The sequence below is a fragment of the Cebus imitator genome, unplaced genomic scaffold (genome assembly GCF_001604975.1).
Source record: "Cebus imitator isolate Cc_AM_T3 unplaced genomic scaffold, Cebus_imitator-1.0 Scaffold75, whole genome shotgun sequence".
Lineage (NCBI taxonomy): Eukaryota > Metazoa > Chordata > Mammalia > Primates > Cebidae > Cebus > Cebus imitator.
This window is the reverse complement of record NW_016107390.1, coordinates 7214473-7238959: the sequence shown is the minus strand read 5'-3', so window position 1 is coordinate 7238959 and position 24487 is coordinate 7214473. Positions and strand designations below refer to the sequence as shown.

At 42.9% G+C, this 24487-nt stretch overlaps 2 protein-coding genes across 2 annotated transcripts in view; both read left to right on the top strand.

Moving 5' to 3' along the window:
- FMN2 (formin 2) overlaps positions 1-24487 on the top strand; it is a 383202-nt gene that overhangs the window by 18665 nt on the left and 340050 nt on the right. The window contains exon 2 of the mRNA XM_037739857.1: positions 17669-17835. Within this exon, the coding sequence (XP_037595785.1) occupies positions 17669-17835 (167 nt within the window). The remainder of the gene's footprint in view (positions 1-17668; positions 17836-24487) is intronic.
- LOC108306866 (40S ribosomal protein S28-like) lies at positions 6120-11014 on the top strand. The gene is made up of 2 exons (XM_037739850.1): positions 6120-6169; positions 10759-11014. Exons 1-2 carry the CDS (start codon positions 6120-6122, stop codon positions 11012-11014), a joined length of 306 nt encoding a protein of 101 aa, XP_037595778.1.

Here is a 24487-nt window from a genome sequence, read left to right as displayed (position 1 = left end):
GGTTGTTGAGTTTCTTAAAAAATCATGAAGGTGTTTAATTGAGATTTTACTCAATTTGTAGATTAAATTGAGGACTGCTTCCGTATAATATCATTTTTATCTGAGAATATGAAAGATCTCTTCATTTATTCAGATAATCTTTTATTCATTTTAATAGAGTTTAGACTTTTCTCCACAAAGAATTTGTGTTTCCTTTACGGAGGTATTTCCTGATGCTTCATATATTTTATTGCTAATGGAAATGGAATCTTACTTTAGTTTTATTTCTAGTTGATTATTGTCAGGGTGAAGAAATGTTTTCAGTATCTATTATATATATAAATATTGTATGATTTCCTTTATGAATGTTGTTTAAACATAAAGTTTATTTGGTAAAATCTATAGTTTACAGTTATATGAGATTTTAAAGGTAGTGCTTTTTTTTAACAGCAAATAATTGAAATATCATAGGACAGTATACATTGTATAGATTCTTTTGAAATTATTGTGGCTTTCTTTTTAGCATTAAGTATGATAAGTTTTCGTGGGTTTCCATACTGTCTTTGGGGAGCCAGAATCCTAAAACACAGAAACATTATTAGTATTTTAATTTAGTATGTTGTGTTTTACATTCAATGTTAATAAAAATCTCACTATTTAAAATACTTCAAAAGCATAATATAAACAACTATATAATATTTTATCCAATCAGAAAACCATTCATCCCCAAGTATCCATTACATACTTTTTCTTAGATTGCCTTCTAACTTTTGGGATGCCTTTTGACATCTTCATACGATCTTCTTCTTCCACCTAACTCTTACTAAATAAATAATGCTTTCTCCCCAGGCTTCATATGTAGTCTATGTTAACATCTACCTGGAAGGTTGCTTTCCCTGCATGTTGATAAATTCAAATTCCTAGCTCAGATCTCTCTTGTGAATTTCAGGTGCTAATTTGATATTGTGTTTTGTTGTTGTTGTTGGGACAGAGTCTCACACTGTCACTCAGGCTAAAGTGCAGCGATGCGATCTCCTCTCACTGCAACCTCCACCTCCTGGGTTCAAGCAATTCTTATGCCTCAGGCTCCCCAGTAGCTAGGGTTACAGGCGTGTGCCACCACATCTGGCTAATTTTCATATTTTAGTAGAGACCCTGTTGGCCAGGCTGGTCCCAAACCCTGACCTCAAGTGATCCGCCCACCTCAGCCTCCCAAAGTGCTGGGATTACAGGCATGAGCCACCATGTCCGGCTCCTATTTTCTTTTAAACATCTTTATATAGATATGGGAATAGTTTCAAAATAGTTTCTTTTCTCCAAACTCAACCTGCTGCCTTACGTATTGTTAGATTCCTGGTGGATAATACCATCTAGCACAGCCCTTTGCCCAGTTTCTTAAGCTAGAAGTTGTACAAGCTTGCCAAGCTATCCCGCTCTTCCTCCTCCGTATAGTTAATTAGTCTCTACATCCTGTTAAGATATACCTCCAAAAATATGTTTTTAAATACTCATCCCCTCCTTCCCAGGAGGATTTTTAAAGCCACTCTCCAAGTTTTCCAGTAGCTTTCCATTGACTGTAGGAACACCATTGAAACCTGAGATATACATTGAAGCAGAAGACTGAATGTGTTCAGGATGAAGGAGCTAGATTTGTTAGCCATTTGTATGATTTCAAGTCAGCATAAGAGAGGCCATACCTTATAGAATGTCCAGTGTTGGAATGTGTGGTCTTGAGAGGAACAGTGTCATCATCGCTGGAGATGTTAAAATAGACTGAATGAAGATCCGGTGGGGTGGCCACAGACCTGGAGAGGCTGAACTTGATCACTGATGTTCTTTCCAACTAGAAGAGTTGATGATGTGTGCCTTGAAAGGTCAGAGCAGCAGCTCTGGTCTGCGTGACTCATTCCTTTTCTTTGAGACTGCTTTAAATATTTAAGTAAAACTCTTCAACCAAGTGATTTTAGAAGCTGCCACCTATTAGATTCACTTTTGTGGATTTAACTTAATAGATATGAAAACTAAATTAAAAAAAACATTTTTTTCTTCTGACTTTCTATAGTTTTTCCCTTTTAATCTTGATTTATTTCACGATCTTTTAAAAAAAAATAACAAGAAATTCATAACCTGCCATAGGTCCTGAAAAGTGATTGGTAGTTATCCTCATATATGCTCTATGATATTCTCTTTTAAACTTCATTAGATTTATTAGGTTACATTTCTCTATTTATTTTTGTCATTTTCAGCCTTTGGCAAATCGAAGCTGGATAGTTACTTTTTCTTTCTTCCCCAGAAAAGAAAATGCGAAGTTGGATAGTTACTTTCTCTTTCTTCCCCAGAAAAGAAAATGCCTTCATGGTAATCAAATTGAACTTCATATAATTTTTAATAGACTATGTAGTGACTACTACTGAGAACTCTCTATAACAAAGTCAGTTTTTAAATGCTGTCCCAGTATGACATATTTGCTGTGATTGATGTGGAACACATCTTTCCATACCCTTCTCAATATTCCTAGTGTTAAGTAACATAAATGCATCAAATGTGCACCTTAGCTCACTACAGAGAACAGTCAACTTCTTCAACACAATCATGAAGACATATTGTAGGCACTTATTTTTGAAGACTGAGAGGATCTTCCTGTAAGAGTGTCTAAATCAAAGGCACACCTAGGTTCAGTGAGTTTTGATTCCTCCAGGGGTAGTAGAGTTTCACCCTCCTTTATGTTGGTCCAAATCCCTTTATGAGCTGCGGTCATCTTCTTTGTAGATGAGGGCAGGGAGTTCATTATCCTTGTGTGCTTTGTGACTTGTTTCCTTAATGATTTGTTTAGCTGTTGGACTTCATGTTTGTTTTCTTTGAAACAATCCTAGATATTTATCCTTGTAGCTGTCTTCCTCTTACTATAAAACCTGCAGCATTTTGTACTTAACACTAGACATGATCATTTCTATTTGATCTTAAATGGCCCTCCTTATTTACTTTTTTCTTATTTATCCAGTGTAGTCCATTAGTATGTGAGATACACAATATGTGATATGTCTGTATTCACGGACCTCATAAACTTAAGTAATTATCATTAATGTTTTATAATAGATTTGCTTGTCAGCGGCCTTATTTCCTCCTATTATTTCAGTTGGTAGATAAAATGGGATATCAGGGAAGTTTATTAGATAGTTATGTCTGAGCTATAAGGTCAGAGAAAAATTTAATGTGAAAAGACATCTGTTTTAATTTCCATTTTGCAGAAGACATAGTGGCATGGAAGAAACAGAAACCTATGTTGACACCTTTTAAAATATCGTAACTGTCTTGTTCATCCTTCAACCATTAAAAAACACACAAAAGGAGCCAGGTGCTGTAGCTCATACCTGCAGTCCCAGCACTTTGGAAGGCCAAGGCGGATGAATCACCTGAGGTCAGGAGTTCAAGAGCAGCCTGTCATGGTTTCACCATGTTGGTCAGGCTGGTCTTGAACCCCTGGCCTTGTGATTCACCCGCTTCGGCCTCCCAAAGTGCTGGGATTACAGGTGTGAGCCACTGTGCTCGGCTGTATTATTATTAGTTAAGGGCAGGGGGCATGTTTTCTTCAGATTATCTTCATCTAGTAGGCCTAGGACATTCTTTGGCAATATGATGGACTCCTGAGTGCTTGGTTCTCTTTCCCAACCTCCCAGTTCCACTAAGGATGTTTAATTAAGGCAATGTCTTCTAAACAGACTGTTTTAAAAATGTTCCTTTTTGGCCAGGTGCAGTAGCTTACACCTGTAATCCCAGTACTTTGGGAGGCCGAGGCGGGTGGACCACGTGGTCAAGAAATCGAGACCATCCTGGCCAACATGGTGAAACCCCGTCTCTACTAAAAATACAAAAATTAGCTGGGCATGTTTGCATGCACTTGTAATCCCAGCTACTTGGGAGGCTGAGGTAGAAGAATGGCTTGAACCCGGGAGGTGGAGGTTCCAGTGAGCCGAGATCACGCCACTGCACTCCAGCCTGGGTGACACAGCAAGACTCCGTCTCAAAAAAAAAAAAGTTTCTTCTTGGGCTTTGGTCATTGTAAGTAGGTTGTTAGCTCCTGCAGGGCACAGACCACATGGTCTGTTTCTTTTATATCCTAATGCAGAAAGTTGGTCGGAAGCTTTTCCCAGAGTTGCTGGCTGAGTCAGAAGTAGAAGATCCCTGGAATAAAAATCAGGAGAGCAGAGTGTGCGTCCAGTTTTGACCCTGCCCCTTTCCAATCTTATGACTTTGGACAGACTCTAGAACCTGTTCATTTCTCAGTTTCTTTGAAGTTGTGATGATAAACCCTTGCTCTACCTACTTCACAGAGCTGACAGTAGATGCAGAAATGCCTTTTACGTTGTATAGTTCTGTTCAAATAAAATATCTTTTACTTTTTATAGTGTCAGTGGTCACAGGCCTAATAAAACTCCAGTGCAACTATAGCTGATTTTACTTCTTCATGGTGCAAAAGGATTGCAACATTTGTTTTGATGGCGAATCAAAACTTCCCCCCCAACTGCAGTGTCCATGTTTATCTAGGCTTGTGATTTTCGCTTCCCAAGGTAAGAGGAGTATTTTTAGCTAGTGTATGACTGCAAAGCTGATTCCACAAACTTCACTTTCGATTAGCCACAGTGTGGAAGCATATGTGGGAAGAGCACGAGGGAATTAGTACAGCAATAATTGGAGAATATTAATGATGAATAAGTCCCTAACTCTCATTTAACGAATATTATTTTTGATGTGAATTTAATAAACATAGTAAAACAAATAATGCAGGCCCCCCCACTTTTGAAACAGTGTCTCACTCTGTTGCCCAGGCTGGAGTGCAATGGCACGATCTTGGCTAACGGCAACCTCCGCTTCCCAGGTTCAAGTGATTCTGCCTCAGCCTGCTGAGTAGATGGGATCACAGGCATGCGCCACCACACCTGGCTAATTTTGTATTTTTAGTAGAGATCGGGTTTCTCCATGTTGGTCAGGCTGGTCTCAAGCTCCCAACCTCGGGTGATCCGCCTGCCTCGGCCTCTAAAAGAGCTGTAGTTACAGGCGTGAGCCACTGCGCCTGGCCTACAAGACCTTTTTTAAAAAATAAAACAAAAAAACTCGAGGTTAGGAATTCTAGCAAGCAGTGTCGTAAATATTACCTTGTTGTTAAAATCTACTGAATGTAGGGGAAAAAACCCAAAACTTGGTGGATGAAGATATTTCAATCTATGATTAGCTTGCCTGTTACCATACTATTTCAGATGCTTTTAGATCCAACCTATGGTTTACCATACTATTTCAAATGCTTTTAGAGCCAACTTATGATTTTCTTCTTTTAAGTCGAACCAAAATTTTTGATCGTATTTACAAGTAGAGAGTGTTTGAAGTACATCTTGATAATTAATAATAACAGGTAACATTTATTGGGTACTGTGTTTTTGTAGCCTGCTACAAAAATTGTTTCAGAATTTTCACAGTAATCCTGGGAGGTAATGAGGATGATAATTTCCAGTTTACAGATGAGGAAACAGGCTTACCAGCGGTTGTGTAACTTGCCTAAGGCTGTACCTAGCATAATAGAAGTATCGGTGTTACTGGAAAGGGGTCCCAATCCAGACCCCAGGAGAGGGCTTTTGGGTCTTGTACAGGAAAGAATTCAGGGCGAGTCCTTAAAGTAAAAGCAAAGAAAGTAAAGGAAAAAAGAATGGCTACTCCATAGACAGAGCAGCCCTGAGGGCTGCTGGTTGCCCTTTTTTATGGTTATTTCTTGATTATATGATTATATGTCAAACAAAGAGGGATTATTTATGCTTCTTCTTTTTAGACCATGTAGGGTAACTTCCTGATGTTGCCATGGCACTGGTGGGACTGCAGCAGTGAGGATGACCAGAGGTCACTGGTCAGCATCTTGGCTTTGGTGGGTTTTGGCCGGCTTCTTTACTGCAACCTGTCTTATCAGCAAGGTCTTTATGATCTCTATCTTGTGTCAACTTCCGACTCATCCTGTGACTAAGAATTCCTTAACCTCCTGGGAGGTAGGTCTCCTTCTTATTTTGCCCAGCCCCTATTCAAGATGGAGTCACTTTGGTTCAAACACCTCTGACATCAGGACTGGGATCCAGGCAGTGGCTTCCATAGCTTATGTTATGGCTGCAATACTGTGCATCCCCACGTGGGTATCCTTCATGAAGTCAAGGTACAGAGTCCATGTGTGTTCAGTGGAAAAGAATGGGCAGAAAATAAGGAACACTTTCCATTCTATAAAAGAACGAGAGAATTATTCATGGTTGTAGTATTCTGGCTTTCTTCGGTTCTATATAATTAGGTATATGATATGTAATATGGGTCATCAATGACATGGACCTTTCCTAGATAAAGATAGCATGATCTTCGACAAGACACTTAACATCCTTAGGCCTGCATTTTCTTTCTTTCTTTTTTTTTTGAGATGGAGTCTGACTCTTGTCCCCAGGCTGGAGTGCAGTGGCACAATCTAGGCTCACTGCAACCTCTGCCTCCTGGGTTCAAGCGATTCTCCTGCCTCAGCCTCCCAAGTAGCTGGGACTACAGGTGTGTGCCACTATGCCCAGCTGATTTTTGTATTTTTGGGAGAGACAGGGTTTCACCATGTTGATAGGATGGTCTCGATCTCTTGACCTTGTGATCTGCCTGCCTTGGCCTCCCAAAGTCCTGGAATTACTGGCATGAGCCACTGCGCCAGGCCAGGCCTGTATTTTCTAGTTAAGAAAATGACATTAGAGGCTGGGTTTGAAGGACAGGAAGACGGCCCCTTTCACTGGGTCTTTCATTTGGGTAGAGGGAGGAAAGGGAGCAGCAAGAGCCCAAGAAACTTTGACCCTCTCTTGCCCTTATCTTTATTGAGTTATAAATTTACCAGAAACTAGCATTCATATACTTATAAATATGTTTATGGTAATCTATGCTGTAGAGATGATTTTATCAGCTTTTGAGAATTTTCTCTAGTTTCAGTGTTGCTGCAGCTGCTGGGGTGTGTTCCCTCCGCAGTGGTAGAGCCTAACTCTTTATGCGTGATCCCATTCGTGTTTTCCTAATAAGTGACCCTGGGACAATGTGTGCTTCTGAAGGCCTCTCTGGCTGACCCTGTGGTCTGGGCCCTAGGCACTGACCTTCTAGCTGGCACCAGCCCCTGCTGTGAAGTGGCTGCTGCCCACAGGCAGTGTTTTGTGAGCTGTTCATTCAGCAGATAGATTTTTGGCAAATTGACTTAGTGCTATTTTGCAAAGAGTGAGAGCTTAGGAAATATGATTGAATAAATAAATGTATGCAAATATGAAGTAAAATGCAGGTTTGAATAGCTGGACACTTGAAAAAGTTAAAATTATTCTAGAAGCAGTGATTTTCATTTATTGGTGTGGTTGAGATGTCTCTCTAGGAACAGTGATTTGACCAAGGAGTAGAGTGAGGAGACTCGGGGATTCCTTGACTGGGGGATACTTTGGTCGTGGGGTGTGAAAGTGAGTGCCAGAGGGAACGTGGAAGCTTCTGTTTCCTGGCCCCAGCCAGCCAATTTGCACAGTTAAGAAGTAAGGTTGTGTTTGGAAGGCTTCAGGCCAGCCCTTCCTCCCTAGTTTAGATTCAAGGCATCCTATTTAGTAGGTGAGTGTCTCCCGACTAAATCCTCAATTATCAATTGCAGGAAGAGAAATAAAAGTTCATGTCTCTGTCCATTCCCACGACCTGGTCAAATTACATTCCTTGAATAGAAAAGGAGCTCAGTATAGTCCAGCTGGAGTGTGTGTCCTAGAAGCAACAAAAACTATTCACATTCTCACCACAGTGATTTTGACTCTTTAATAAACTGGGTTCATATCTCATGGTTTTGCAAAATCAGGAACATGCCTTGTTTAGCTTTGTGATCTTGAATTTTCCCATGGTTCTTGTGTCATGTATTTCTGTGTAATTAAATATTTTTAATAGCATGATTTAAGATATTTTATTGTGAAAGTTGAATATATACACCCGAGGAAGCACAATGCACTTCCATTAGTCCATCACTCGGCTTCGGTAATCATCAGTGTTTTTAATGCCAGATAGTTTTGTCAGCCCCTTTCTTCCACTTCTACCCTATGCTGCCTGCTTTTTTGTGAAATAACTTAAAACAAGCTTCAGACATCATGTTATTTTAATATCAGATACTTTGGTATGTATTTCAAAATGGACTTTTAAAATATGCTACAATATCATTCTTTATATTGAATGTAAATACAATTAGTTGTTCAATATTATCTGTTAACTAGTCCAGTCTCAGAGCTCTCTGATACTCCAGAATGGATGCTAGGAGCAATCTGAAATTTATTTGGTTCATGCTCAGTTCTCTCTTCTTTTATTCCAGAGGTTGGGGGACAGCAGGAGAGCTTGATGGGGGGTGCTGTGTGCTTTATGAACGCCCCCAGCAGGGGCCTACCCTGTGTGGCTTTCTCAATTGTTCTGAAGCTGTGAATGATCCCTGGGATTGGGGATGACAGCTCGATCCTTTCTTTGCAAGTGTTTCAATTGACCTTTTATCTAATGGATTTTCCATCCACTTGCTCTTCATTGAGTGAACCCATTATTTCATTAGGTTTTGCAAAATGGTGATTTTCTAGTTCCGTCATTTCTTTTGCACATTTTGTCTGGAATTTTCTGTATTGAAGACTTTTCTTTATTCACTAGGTATAGTTGTTACCCTGAAATACAGTTCTTTATAGAAAGGCAGCATAAATGCTTTATTATTTCCTGTTTTCTGGTATCAGTGGCCCAGCATTCTCCAGTGATATCTGATGATTTATTTTTCTGGTTTCTTTAAAAATATTCAATATGTTTAAATCAATTAGATTATTATTCTTTCTGTAATAGCATGGCTTTTAATGGCTGTATAGTTAGCAGTCATGTGTATAAAGCTATCTCTTTCTTTTTTGCTTATGTCTTTATTGGACACTTTAGCTCCTTTGAATTTTTTTTCTCTTAATAATCCATTTATTATAGTATCAAGAATTGTGCTAAATACTTTACATGCATTATCTCATGTCATTTTCATAATAATCCTATGCTGCATCACGCTGAGTATACCTCTGAATATTTACCTGGAATAGCTTTTATGAAGTTGTATTTCTGTGTCAAAGGGGTGAATTTTTAAAGATCACTGACACACATTGCCAAATTGGCCCTTAAAGTCACTCCTTGTCAGTGCTGATGCCCACTTCTGGGTTTTGGGATAGCTTGAGTTCAGGTTTAGGGATACTGGAGGAACCAGATTGGTAACCCTGCTGGTTTGGTGGTTCTCTGAATTCTCATCTTTTTCTCCAGTTCTCCTGCTATTACAATACAGTCGTGTCACGGAGCCAACCCTAAAACTGGGCTCTGCCTGGGAAAGCAGATGGGTTCTTGGCTTCCCTCAGGAATTCAAGAGGGAACCACAAAGTAAAGTGAAAGTAAGTTTATTAAGAAAGTAAAAGAATAAAAGGGTGGCTACCTGGCAGGCAGAGCAGCCCTGAAGGCGTCTGGCTGGCTACTTTTATGGTTATTTCTTGATCATTTGCTAAACAAACGGTGGATTATTCATGAGTTTTTTGGGAAAGTGACAGGAAATTCCCAGAATTGAGGGCTCCTCCCACTTAAAGACCATACTGGGCAACTTCCTCACATTGCCATTGCATTGGTAAACTGTCTTGGCACTGGTGGGTCCATGCTAATGAGTCCTTTAGTATGCTAATAATGATAATTAGCATATAATGAACAATGAAGACAACCGGAGGTCTCTTTCACTAAGGTCTTGGTTTTGGTGGGTTTTGGCTGGCTTCTTTTCCACATCCTGCTTTATCGGTGGGTCTTTGTGACCTGTATCTCGTGAAACCAGTCTTAGGAACTCTTCTGTCTTCAGAAGCTATACTTAGCTGCCCCAACTGCCACATGCATTCTGTCCAGGTATGGTGTCCCTTCTGCCCTACTGTCAGTGTATTCACAAATGTCTGCCCAGTTTCAAAGAATGGGATATTTAGAGACTGGGTAAGATTACGGGAGAGAATATAGAAAGAGTTGAGAGAATACACCATGGATGAGCCAGGAAGCACTCCTGCATTGCCATGTAAAGAAGTCAGTAAAAGGGGATAGATGGCTCATGCCTGTAATCCCAGCACTTTGGGAGGCTGAGGTGGGTGGATTGCCTGAGGTCACACAATTGAGACCAGCCTGGTCAACATGGTGAAACCCTGTCTCTACTAAAAATACAAAAATATTAGCTGGGCGTGGTGGCATGTGCCGGTAATCCCAGCTACTTGGGAGGTTGAGGCAGGAGAACTGGTTGAACCAGGGAGGCGGAGGTTGCAGTGAACCAAGATTGTGCCACTGGCCTCCAGCCTGGGCAACAGAGTGAGACTCCAACTCAAAAAAAAAAAAAAAAAGAAAAAGTCAGTAAAAGGGCCTTGGAAGAAAATGGCTAGCAAGTTAGAGAAAACAGGAGAAGGGATTATCACGAGATGAGAGTAAAATGCTTTAAGAAGTAGGAGTAAATCAATAGTGAAAATGTTCTGAAAGATAAACTGAGTAGGGTGAAGACAGAAATGATGGCTGGGTGTGGCGGCTCACCCATGTAGTCCCAGCACCTTGGGAGGTTGAAGCAGGAGGATTGCTTGACCCCAGAAGTTTGAGGCTGCAGTGAGCTACGATACTGCCACTGCTTTCCAGCCTGGGTGAAAGAGGGAGACCTTATCTCTTAAAAAAAAAAAAAAAAAGACTCTTGCCATACCGCCACCAAACCACCGTCAGGGATACCAGCCGTGTGCAGCCTATCAAGCCGGCCAGGGTCACCAAGGTCCTGAGCAGGACCAGCTCTCATGGACGGTGCACGCAGGTGTGCACGGAATTTATGGACCACACAGGCTGCTCCATCATCTGCAATGTAAAAGGGCCCATGTGCGAGGGCGACATGCTCACCCTGTTGGAGTCAGACCAGGTGGCCCGGAGGTTGCGCTGCGCTTGGCTGCTCACTGGGTCTGGATGTTGGGTTCAACCACTTGGCTGATGGGAATGGTATGTTACGATCTGCTCCTTTACTTTATTTTGTGCCGCCACACATAAATTGAGATGCACCTTTAAATAAAGTGTTTGTGTTCCAAGTTTAAAAAAAAAAAAAAGGGAAAAATACATTATTGGTACCATGCTGGCCAGCAGTTTCTGGCACATGATGGGGATGGAAACCAAATGAGAGCTGCCTGAGCAAGGAGCGAGAGGTAGCAAACGCAGGTAATTCCGGTTAGTAGTTTTGATGTGAAGGGAAGACAGGAAATGGAATAGTAGCTCGATTGCAGGGAGTGATGTGGGCTCAAGGGAGGGTTTGTACTTTTGTTTTTGTTTTTGTTTTTTTTTAAAGCATGTTTGTGTGATACTGGGAATGTCCAGCAAAGAGGGAGGTGTTTGTGTTTCAGGAGAGAAGGGATAGCTAATGAAGTGAGATCTTGACACGCAACGAGGAATTCAGTTCAGAACACAAGGGAAGGAACTTGCTCTTGTTTGTAACAGGGCCTCTTTCCACTGTGAGGAGGACAAGAGTGTGTTTGCATATTTGGAATTTGTCTCAGATTCTTCCACTGTCTCAGTAAATTATTTGACAATATCATCTCATCATTGGAAAGAATGTGTCAGGTGGGGAGAAGATTGTATAAAAACTGCATTGGAGTGGAAGCTGACAGAACGCAGAGCGGTGTTGGCCTCATTGAGGTATATAGCTGTGAACTGAAAGTGAAGACAAGCCGGGCGCGGTGGCTCACGACTGTAATCTCAGCACTTTCGGAGGCCGAGGCGGGTGGATCACGAGGTCAAGAGATCGAGACCATCCTGGTCAACATGGTGAAACCCCCATCTCTACTAAAAATACAGAAAATTAGCTGGGCATGGTGGCGCGTGCCTGTAATCCCAGCTACTCAGGAGGCTGAGGCAGGAGAATTGCCTGAACCCAGGAGGTGGAGGTTGCCGTGAGCCAAGACCACGCCATTGCACTCCAGTTTGGGTAACAGGAGCGAAACTCCGTCTCAAAAAAAAAAAAAAGAAAGAAAGAAAGAAAGTGAATTCTGACTTTTTTTTGGCTTTCTTTTTGTTATTGTTTTTTTTGTTTGTTTGTTTTTGAGATGCAGTCTCACTCTGTCATCCAGGCTGGAGTGCCATGGCACAATTTGGGCTTACTGCAACCTCTGCCTCCTAGGTTCAAGCAGTTCCCCTGCCTCAGCCTCCCAAGTAGCTGGGATTACAGGTGCCCACCACCACATCCACCTAATTTTTTTTTTTTTTTGTATTTTTAGTAGATACGGGGGTTTCACCATCTTGGCCAGGCTGTTCTTGAACTCCTGACCTCAGGATCCACCCGCCTTAGCCTCCCAAAGTGCTGAGATGACAGGCGTGAGCCACTGCGCCTGGCCATGGCTTTCTTTTACAGTGTTCGGTTGCTCAGGTGCAGGCAAAGAGAAAGTGGATGGCCATGCTGAAACAGGTTGTGATTTCACCAGACAAGCGTGGTGGAGGGAGAGAGGGATGAGGGAGCTGAAGTGTTTGAAGTATTTAATTACGGGGATAAAACACGGAACTTAAGCCGCTGAGGGAGGCAGTGAGACAGCACGAGTGCTGGATTGTGCAACATTAGTAGAGACACGGATTCAAGGTCAGCATGGTCGATGGAGCTTTCGCAGGGGTTCTAGAGTAAGATCCTGAAGGTAGAAGGTGGTGGTCAGGAGTTCGACGTTCCATTCAGGCATTTGTGCATAGATTTGTTGATGATTAGAACGTTAATTGATTATCCCCTCTTTGCCAGCTACTCCTTGAGACCCTGAGTAAAAGGTGGTAAACGAACAGGGACTGCTGAATGAGGGTTACACTCCAGGAGCAGGAGACATCATGGACCTACATAAACTCGAGGACTACGCTCTCTGAAGAATAAAGTGGATAACGGACACAAGAGTAATGGGGTGTGCTGCTTCAGAAAGGGTGTTAGAGGAGGTTCTCTCAGTGGAAGTGACCGCTGACTGGAGACCTGAATGACACAAGGGAGTGAGGGAATCATTGATGTGTCCGGGGGAAGAATGTTCTAGTGCAAAAGGCTTCATGGTGAGAGTGAGCTCAGTGTGTTCGAGGAGGAGGCCAGTAGGCAAGAGTGGTGACAGCTGGGAGGTAGGGAGGTGGCTCCTGCGTCCGGTGAGTGCTGCGGGGGTTGTGACTGATTCAGGCTCTTGCCTTGGGTTATAAAATCATGTACTGAAATAGCAACGAGGTAAAGAGTGCAAGTTTATTAGAGAGTAAGTACTTTGCAAGGAAGCCACGGGGAGCACAGCAGAGACGGGGCTGTCTGCCAAGAGGCAGGGGCTGGAGGGAAGTTTGATCGGGTCCTGCTTGTGGGGCTACCTGCAGATACAGTGATGCTGCTGGGCTGCGTGCAGAGTGGGGTATCTGGGCACAGGATATTGTGCCAGCGGGTTGTTTGTGGTTAGCCATCTCTCAGAACGATTGTTCTCCCCCACCTGGGACCCCTTTTCCTCATTGTTGCTAACTTACCTATCAGGACTCCACAGTGAAGGTTTGATTTTACTCTGAGGGCGATGGGAAGCCACTGGAGAGTTTGGAGTAAACTTTGGAGCTGATCTTCTGGAGGTGGTGCAGTTCCTCATAGTGACCAATTTGAGGTTGTGACATGGGTGGCTAATTTGCGGTGGAGAAAATGTTAGCTGGAGGCGAGGGGATGAAGGTCTCAGGAGCGTTATCCACCTGAGCATCAGTTTGCCCTCCACGTGGATGTCAGAATCACTGAGGATGACAGGAGTGGAGGCGGAACGCAGGTCCGTGAGGCAGGAGGTGAGTTACTTAGTGAACGGCAAGGGGAGGGAATAGGTAGAGGTTAGCGGGTGGCAGAAAGGAGGAGGGATAGTAGAGGCTGGCCAGTGGCAGGAGTTTCCAGAAAGCTTGTGGGTTTGAAGGAGAATGAATCATTTGGAAGTACTCATGGGGATCAAGGAGGTCACCCACGTTTTGTCCCTCAAATGTGAGAGATTTGACTTAAAATGCCTCCACCGAGACGATTGCAGTGTGAGGAGATCCTCAGCGGGAAGCCGGGTTACTGTTAAAGATGGAGGTGACGTTTCTTTAGAGAGAGGTTAGGCCTGGGGATCTCAGCCTGGGAATATTTTTGCCCCCTTGCCCCGGGAGACATTGGCAAAATAAAGATATTTTCGGCTCTTACAGCTGGGGGCGAGGTGGCTGTACCGCTGCCATCCGTGATAATGGCGAGGGATGCTGCTGAAAGTGCAGGAAAATTTCCCCCCACTACCCCAGAGCACGGAAACATCAGGCCCAGGGTGTCCACAGGGTTGAGGTGGAGAAACCCTGGATTAAGGATTTAAGGGCATGTGCTTCTCATGGAAGTGGAGTCCCAGCAGGTAATCATCCTGCCTCTTCCACACCGTTCCGGAACCCCTTTGACAAGTTTTGACTTGATATACACAAACACATTTCTCCTCAGTCACACACATGCAAGATCCTGCTGCCCTTATTTCTTTGTCATCTACATTATCTGAGTGGTAGGAAAAAGATTAGTTTTAGGGCTATTTCCAGTAGTTCGGTAAGAGGAATATTCTGTTATGATAAGTAATCTCTTGAGAATTGAAGGATGCCATTTCCTAGGTATTTAGTTCCAGTTAGATGCAGACACACTGAAGTTCTGTAGGGGGAAAATTCTTTATTTCCCCTTAAAAAAAATCCTGGGAGACCAAAGAATGTTCTCTAATGACCAGAAGCAATGGAGAAAATAGACCTCTTGTGTCCTGCTTTGTCACTTGAAATATCAAAGGCAGCTTTTGAGATTAGTTTTGTCTTACAGACAGAAATAGGAAGAGGCATAAAAATTACTTGACAAGTATCCTGATAGAATTGAACATTTATACATTTGAAATGTAGTTATCGTAACTGAAGTATAAACTTGGCCTGCTTTTGCAAAGCCCGGAGCTAAGAATGGTTTTTACATGTTCAAAGTTGCTCAAAACAAAATTAAACCAGTGAAAAATATGCAGCAGAGACCTTACGTGGCTCATGAAGCCTGAAATACTTACGATGTGGCTCTTGACATAGGAAGTTTGATGGCATAGGCTGATACATCATTTCCAGTTCTGACTACGATATGAATGAAACTGTCACAGAATTGTAGCATTGTATTTATTCAGAAATCCTAAAAACATTGATTGATGCTTTTCATGTGCAAGTGCCCAAGTTTGTAAGATAGATGCTGGCTGTCAGCAAGTTCGTATTTCAGTGAGGAAGGTCAACATTAAACAAGTGACTGCGTAACTAATTAGTCAAAATAATCGATTACACAAAGAAGCTGTGAAGGGCTCCAAAAGAGCATGGAAGGGGATCACTGAAGACTTTTCTGGATAATAGTTAATCTAAATTTGAAGATAACAGAAGATCTAAATTTGCTAATTAGAGGGAGGGGCAATTGTGGCCCTGGAAGGGACCCTAGAGATTTTCCATTTTCTCTGATGAAAGTTGATGAATGCAAAACAAACTGCATAAATGTTTGAAAGTTAAAGAGCTAAGCCAGGCATGGTGTTTCACTCCTGTAATCCCAGCACTTCAGGAGGCCGAGGCAGGCAGATCATTTGAGGTCAGGAGTTCAAGACCAGTCTGACCAACATGGTGAAACCTGGTCTCTACTAAAAATACAAAAAAAAAAAAAAAAAATTAGCTGGGCATGGTGGCATATGCCTGTAGTCCCAGCTACTCAGGAGGCGGAGGCAGGAGAATTGCTTGAACCTGGGAGACAGAGGTTGTAGTGAGCTGAGATCGATTGGGCCACTGCACTCTAGCCTGGGCAACAGAGCGAGATTCCATCTCAAAAACAACAAAAAAGAGCTCGTAGTGTCAGAAATCAATTAAGGCCCATATCCATGGCTCTGAACTCTGGCTAACATTAGAACCAACTGGCAACAGCAGAAAACTGATGTGTGAGCCTGGCTTCCAGCAATTTTGTTCTCTCTAAGCGATCCTCAGTTTCAGCCAAGATTGAGAACCCCTGGGCGAGGTGGACCCAGGCCCTCTAGACCCTCAGCCTAGATCTTCAGCCGGGGTCTTCTTACGATGCCTGTCTTGCCTTTTTTTAGGGAAATAGGGGGAAAAAGGGTCCTTAAATTTGGACCTATGCTAGAGTTGTATTTCTGAGAAGCATTAGAGAGAAATGCAAATTTTTATCCCTTTTCTGGGTGACTTATTTCTATTTTGCTGCTGGCCAGCTCTCTTCACTTCTTGTGGGTTGGTGCCTCTGCCTGCCTCTTTGTCTGTTCATTCTCTGTCCCCTCCCCATTGCCATGATTGAGACTGTGAATGTCAGTCACTGACATTTCTGAGTCTAAATGGTGGCATGTTGGATTAGTAACTGCTTCCTTCGAGAGCCATCTGCAATTAAATTCAAAGAGTTTAGCCTTTTGGATCCAAATTTATTTATTATTTTTTGAGACAGAGTTTCACTTTTGTTGCCCAGGCTGGAATGCAATGGCGCGATCTTGGCTTACTGCAACCTCTGCCTCACGGGTTCAAGCGATTTTCCAGTCTCAGCCTCCTGAGTAGCTGGGATTATAGGCACCCACCACCATGCCTGGTTATTATTATTATTTTTTAAGATGGAGTTTCCCTCTTGTCTCCCAGGGTAGAATGCAATGGTGCGATCTCGGCTCACTGCAACCTCCACCTCCCAGGTTCAAGTGATTCTCCTGCCTCAGCCTCCCAAGTAGCTGGGATTACAGGCGCCTGCCACCACACTGGGCTAATTTTTGTATTTTTAGTAGAGATGGGGTTTTGCCATGTTGGCCAGGCTAGTCTCAACCCCTGATCTCAGGTGATCCACCTGCCTCAGCCTCCCAAAGTGCTGGAATTACAGGCATGAGCCACTGCGCCCAGCCAATTTTTGTTTTTATTTTATTAGAGACAGGGTTTCACCATGTTGGCCAGGCTGCTCTTGAACTCCTGACCTCAGGTGATCTGCCTGCCTCAGCCTCCCGTACTGCTGAGATTACAGGGGTGAGCCACCATATCTGGTCTTGGATCCAAATTTAAATCCAAAATTGGATTTACCAATTAAATCCAAGAGGGAGCTGAGTGAGGTGGTATGTGTCAGTAGCTCTAGCTACTTGGGATGCCGAGGCAGGAGGATGGCTTGTGCCCAGGAGTTTGAGGTAAGCTTGACCAACATAATGAGATCCCCATCTCTATTAAGAAAAAAAAAAAAAAAAAAGAAAGGGGAGCTGGGCATGGTGGCTTACGCCTACAATCGTAGCCACTCAGGAGGCTGAGGTGGGGGGATCGCTTGAGCCCAAGAGTTCAAGGCCAGCCTGGGCAACATATCGAGACCCTATCTCAATTAAAAATCTTAAATGGAAGCTGTATAGTCCATAACTTGGCCTGTTCTGTTTTGAGGCAGGAGGTATTTAGGGGGATGAGAGAGCAAACCAGATCTGCAGTTTTTTAATGTGGCAACTCTGGCCTCAGACTATAGAGCTTTCTCCTAGCTTGAGCTCCTTTCTGCGCTGGCAGTAGCCTTGGAAACAGCGTTTCTTCCTGGCAGTGTTTACCCAGCCACTGTCCCCTGGAGAGTTCAGAGCCAGGTGATCAGCAGTGCTCCCTCTTAATGACTGTGTTTCATCTGCAGGGCGAACGCTGTTGGAGAAGCTGTTCAGCCAGCAGGAGAACGGGCCTCCAGAAGAAGCAGAGAAGTTTTGCTCACGGATCATTGCCATGGGGCTTCTCCTTCCTTTTAGTGATTGCTTCAGGGAACCATGTAATCAGAATGCCCAGACGAATGCAGCTTCGTTTGATGTAAGTAGGAGAATTCACTTCTCTGTGAGGCAGATTTGCTGTTGAAATAGCAACTATGATGTGTTTCTGCCCAGTTACCCTGTAATTTAAAAACAACATGTGTTGCAAGCATTTTTTTTTCCCCTTAGCTGCTCAATAGCTTAGTATGTCTGTTTGTATAATTTTTTTTAAACTAGAGTATTAAGTACATTTGCCAAACCTTCTTTTCTTAACAGATGGGCACTCAACAGTTCTCTAGCCTGCTTTAATCAGTGATTTTAAAAAATTGATTTCTAAATTATTTTTAATTGTGGTAAAACATAGATAACAAAATTTACCATTGTAACCATTTTTAAGTGTACCGTTTAGTGGCATCGCATACATTGATGTCATTGTGCAATCACCACCACCACCATCCGTCTTTAGAACTCTTCATCATCCAAAGTGAACCCTGTCCCCATTGAACGTAACTCCCCATTCTCCTCTTTCTCCAAGGCCCTGACAGCCACAATTCCCCTTCTGTCTCTATGAATTTGACTACACTAGGTAGTTCATATAAGTGGAATCATACAGTATTTGTCCTTTTTGTGGCTGGCTTATTTCACATTGTATGACGTCCTCAATGTTCATCCATATTGTAGCATGCGTCCGAATTTCCTTCCTTTTTAAGGCTGAGTAATATTCCAGTGTACGTATATGCCACATTTTGTGTATCCATTTATCCATCAATGGACACTTGGATTGTTTCCACCTTTTGCTATAATGCTGCTGTGAACATGAAATACAAATAAATAATGCTGCTATAAACACGAGGTACAAATACGTCTTCAAGACCCTGTAATCAGCGACGATTCTGAAGTGGCTCAGAGTCAGTATTTATGACTTTGCTGCTCACAGGCATTCCTTCTAGAAGCAGCTCCATGGGGCACAGTTATTCTTCCCAGTGGGCCGCAGGTTTCTATGGGCCCTGCAGTGCTGTTTGGTGCGTTCCTAACTCATGTACGTGTGAAGTATGGACGTAAAGCAGCATTGCCTGCTTTATCCCCAGCTCCCATTCACCAAGAGAGTTCATACTGTGGAACAGTAATTCATATTCATAATTCAGGCATATTCATAATTTGTAATGAATATGAACACAGCTGGATTCTCATCGTCAAGGCAGAGTATTGCTAATCAGTCTCAGGTATGTGGTATATGTGTGGCGTTGGTTGGGATGAGTATGCCTCTAAACCCAGATGTGGAGGATTTCTCATGTATGAAATTCTCATGACAAAATTGAAGGATGGTTCACTTGTGCAGAACCCAGGAGTTTTATTTGAGGATAATGGTTTTTCTTTTGTCTTCTCTGAGATGGTTCTTGCTCTGTCGCCCAGGCTGGAGTGCAGCGGTGTGATCTCAGTTCACTGCAACCTCTGCCACTTGGGTTCAAGTGATTCTCCTGCCTCAGCCTCCTGAGTAGCTGGGATTACAGGTGTGCACCACCATGCCCTGCTAATTTTTGTATTTTCAGTAGAGATGTGGTTTCACCATACTGGTCAGGCTGGTCTCGAGCTCTTGACCTTGTGATCCACCAGCATGGCCTCCCAAAGTGCTGAGATTACATGTGTGAGCCACCATGCCAGGCTGTGGTTTTTAATCATATGGGTTAGTTACTTTGTTTTGTTGCTGCCAACTGTGCTCTCTTCTCAGCCTTCTTCAATATATAGGAATGAAATAATGACAAATTTTGAAATACAATGAAAATGAGCCTTGGCTGAGATCAAGATACGATAATAAATAATAAGGTGTCTGTATCTGCCTGTTGACTTTGCTTCCTCTTTTTTACCCATTACAGCCTGCAGTCTTCCTTGATCTCCCTTTAGTATTGGGAAAATAAATCACCTAAAATATTCAGAGATCTTCTTGATTCTTGATGCTTCCCATTTGAAAGAAAATTCCCCAGGTTGTGCTGTGACTTGTGAAGTTTCCTTCCTGAGATTTGTTTACATTTTTCCTGCTGCGATCTTTTTTTAAATGACATGGCAGCTAATAACTACTAGGTAGATCTTTTTCTCTTATGGGAAAAATTGGATAATTTAAATGTTTTCCTCCATTCTTTTCTATAAGAGGCCTGTGTTATTACAGAGGCGGAACCCTAGAATGTTGGTGTGTTAAATGTTATAGAGCTTAGTTCTAGAAGATATATTGATTTGGCAAGTTAGAACTATAATTAATATGGTACAGACGAGCCATGTCTAGCACTAGCTTTTTGTTTGAAACTATTCCCAAGTTAACTGCATATTCCTCCCTTAAAGCCCAGAAGTGAACAGTATTGCCAGTCAATAAATGTAGAATTGGAGAAATAGAAAAGAACAGGGTAATCCTCTTTCTTCCACTCTCTCTTTTTTTAAATCAACTAATCTGGTTGTTTCTTGTACCTCACCTCACTCCATCCTTGTGTTGGAGACTAGGAACTCTTCCCGATCATCTCATTTTGGAGAGCAGCTGGGTGTGGCCTCACGCGTGAAAAGCAAACAACAAAGAAATAAAATCCCTTAATGTTGTGTGAGGGCATTTCCTCAGAATCGGCAATTTCTTTCCTTCAACTTGGTGTGATTGCATTTTGTCTTCCTTTATTCATTGGCTCTGTACGACCTCTCTACTGCCCCTTCAAAATGAACAGAAAACAAAGAAAAAAATTAAAGACACTTTTGTATGAGATGTTATACCCTGTACTTAAATCTCAGCTCAGCAACACAACTGTGAGTTTACTGGATGCGTAGTCAAGGAGTTTCTTGAATACCAGAGAGGGTGATGATATAACGACACTGAGGACTGAGGTGTCCATGAGGGATGGGGAAGAATGTGCTTATCTATGGGGAGAGAAATTTTCGATAATTAGTCTCTTTGCTGATTTCCAGAAAATAGCTGTTGGGAACATTTCTAACTAACAATCCTCTTGAGCTCAGTTGCCCTTCGAGACAGAACATGCTGTGGGAATAAGGTCATGACTGGCAGCCTTCCTCCCTCCCAATGCCTGACTTTATTCCCTTCCCTGGTAAGGATCCTCTCCCCCACCTCCCTCTCCTCTCCCTCTCATCTCTCCACATGTGTATGCCATTACTTTAGTTTGGGTCTCTTCATCGATGTAGTTTATGTATTGGCCTACTTTACTCAACCCTTCTGATTCTTTTCTTCTTCTTCTTTTTTTTTTTTTTTTTTTTTTTTTTTTTTTTAAGATGGAGTCTCGCTCTGTAGCCCAAGCTGGAGTGCGGTGGCGCGATCTTGGCTCACTGCAACCTCTGCCTCCCAGGTCCCAGTTCAAGCAATTCTCCTACCTCAGCCTCCCAAGTAGCAGGGATTATAGACATGAACCACCACGCCCAGCTAATTTTTGTGTTTCAGTAGAGACGGGGTTTCACCATGTTGGCCAGTCTGGTCTTGAACTCCTAACCTCGTGATCCACCTGCCTTGGCCTCCCAAAGTGCTGGGATTACAGGCATGAGCCACCTTTTTTTTTTTTTTTTCCTGAGGTGGAGTCTCGCTCTGATTCTGGGCTGGAGTGCCATGGCACAGATTCGGCTCACTGCAACCTCCGCCTCCCAGGTTCAAGGGATTCTCCTGCCTCAGCCTCCTGAGTAGTTGAGACTACAGGTGCGCACCGTCACACCTGGCTAATTTTTTGTATTTTAGTAGAGACGGGTTTTCACCATGTTGGCCAGGATGCACTTGATCTCCTGGCTTTGTGATCTACCCGCCTCAGCCTCCCAAAGTGCTGGGATTACAGGCATGAGCCACTGCGCCTGATTGACCCTTCTGATTTTATTTTATGTTATTTTATACATTTTTAGGGCCTAACATTTTGCTTTATCAAGTGCTATAGAAAGTATGAAAAGACTTTACATTTTTTCTTACATTTTAACATGATTAAGATGTGAAGAACTTTAAAAGACAAAGATGGCTTTGAGCGATCCTGTTAATTTATTCACAGATTTTTACCAAATATATTCATTCTGTAAGCTGGGTAATGTTTTAGGCTCTGGAGATGTGTTAGTGAGCAAGAGAATGTGTTCTCTTGAAATGTGTTTTCTATTCAGTATGGAGAGAGACAGAGTTTTAAAAAATGCATGGGCTAATTAATTTCTCTCAGATCCTAATAAGTGGTGTGAAGGAAAACAGGACTAATGGGATGGAGTGAAGGGGATGGGGAAGGATGAGTGCGGAGGGGAGCCTCTGTAGGCCCGGTGAGATGAGGTCTGTGGGAAGCTTATTCCAGGGAGTCCCCAGGGCAAGTCCACAGGGCCTTGGGGGAGCACAAATGTGACTTACAGGAAGCTGCAGCTTCAAGAGATGAGGACAGCAGGGCTCAGGCCAAAGCATAGGCAGGGTCCTGAAAGCCATGGAAGGAATATGGCTTATTGTTTTTTGACAGAGTTTTGCTCTATTGCCCAGGCTGGAGTGCAGAGAGGCATGATCTCGGCTCACTGCAACCTCTGCCTCCTGGGTTCGAGCAATTTCTGGCTAATTTTTGTGTTTTTAGTAGAGATGGGGTTTTGCCATGTTGGCCAGGCTAGTCTCAAACTCCTGACCTCAAGTGATCCATCCACCTCGGCCTCCCACAGTGCTGGGATTACAGGCATGAGCCACCATGCCCAGCTCCCCCCCAACTTTTTTTTTTTTTTTTTTAATGGGAGCTTTTGGGAGGTTTTTTGCAGGGGAGGAACATATTTGCCTTATATTTCATGTGGATCACCTGGCCTGGTCTTCGTTTGTTGTTGTTTTTTGTGGTGGTTGCTTTTGAGACAGGGTCTCACTCTGTTGCCCAGGTTGGAGAGCAGTAGTGAAATCACAGCTCACCACAGTCTTGATCTCCTGGGCTCAAGGGATCCTTCCTCCTCACTATTCCAAGTAGCTGGGACTATAGCCATGAGCTATCATGCCCAGCTAATTTTTTAAATTGTTGGTATAGATGGGGCCTCACTGCGTTGTCCCAAGTTGGTCTTGAACTCCTGGGCTCAAGCAATCCTCCTGCCTTGGCCTCCCAAAGTGCTGGCATGAGCCACCATGCCCAGCCCCCAGCCTGTCTTTGAATGATTGAGTGTGGGGAGGTGCGGTAGCAGTAAGGCAGATGGGATACTGCAGTAGTTTAGTTCTAGATGGTGGCAGTAGCTTGGGGCAGGATGGTGACAGGGGAGATGATGACCAGCTAGTTGGTTGGGGTGGATTCTGGAGGTATGGCTGATGGAACTTCTGGTGTGGCAGACATGGGGACAAGAGAACACAAGGAAATCAAGGATGACTTCTTGGTTTGAAGTAGCTGGGTGGATGGTTGTGCCATTCCCCGAGGTAGAGAACACAGCTCCATTTTAGGAGGAGGATGGAAGATTAGAACTGCTAGCAAGCGCAAACAGGGATAATACCAGTGCTCGCTACTTAGCAGACTATATTGTTGAGTTGCAGATCATGGTATATTTTAGTGGTCTGAGGATAGGCTTCTTGGTTTTTTTGGAACCTATTCTAGTCATCTCTAGCCTTTGTCAAAATAAGATCCCTTTTTCTGGGTCATATGCCTCAGCAGCTGTTTTCCAGCCAGCCACACTTATCTTACATAATTGTTGATTATTCATTAACAAGCTCTCCTAGGCTTCCTTTAATCCTGACGGTGGCAGATATTGTATGATCCACTTACATCACCAAGAGTTAAGCAAACTTGGCCCAAGCATTTTTGTAGGGGTAGGTGGTTCTAAATCTACTTAATCCTTCATAAGCTTATCTTTAAATAGCTGCCTAGCAGGATATTTTTGGATGCATGTTTTTGGTTGCTGGACTTGTTTGGGTTTGACAGATCTGCTGATTTTGCTAAATATGTGGTGGTCCCATGCTTACCAGATGGGCAGGAGCTCCTTGATAGGTATGGAAATGGACATTGGTTTGGATGATGGGTTAGCAAAGCTAAAATTAAGACAAGGAAGGCATAAAAACTCAGGTTCAAAAGAAATTCAAGAAATAAGATCTTGAACCTGTTGAAAGAGAAGTTAATTAATTAATCAAAACCAACAGCAGCCAGTCCCAGAAAACTAATGAAACATACTCTACTCATTGTCACCATAGACAAAAAGAAGACTTAAGTGGAAAAACAGAAATTATTATTTGCATTTGACTTTATTATTATTTTTTTCTTTTTTGAGACAGAGTCTCACTCTGCTGCCCAGGCTGGAGTGCAGTGGCGCGATCTTGGCTCACTGCAACCTCTGCCTGCTGGGTTCAAGGGATTCTCCTACCTCAGCCTCCTGAGCAGCTGGGATTATAGGCATGTGCCATTACTCCTGGCTAATTTTTATATTTTTAGTAGAGACAGGGTTTCACCATGTTGGCCAGGCTGGTCTTGAACTCCTGACCTTAGATGATCCATCTGCCTTGGCCTCCCAAAGTGCTGGCATTACAGGCATGAGCCATTCCACCTGGCCTTGAATTCATTTTTTTTTCCAGAGCAGGAAAAATTTGTTGGTGCTATTTAGTCAAGCCCACACAGATCTTTTCCTGAGAAGCAACAAAAGCCTTGACACATCTTTCAGCACTAAGAGAACATATATATTTTTTGCTGTATATTTATTTTTGAAATGTTGTGTGCAGTATCAATTCTCAAAGTTTTTTTTTTTTTTTTTTTTTTTTGAGACGGAGTTTCGCTCTTGTT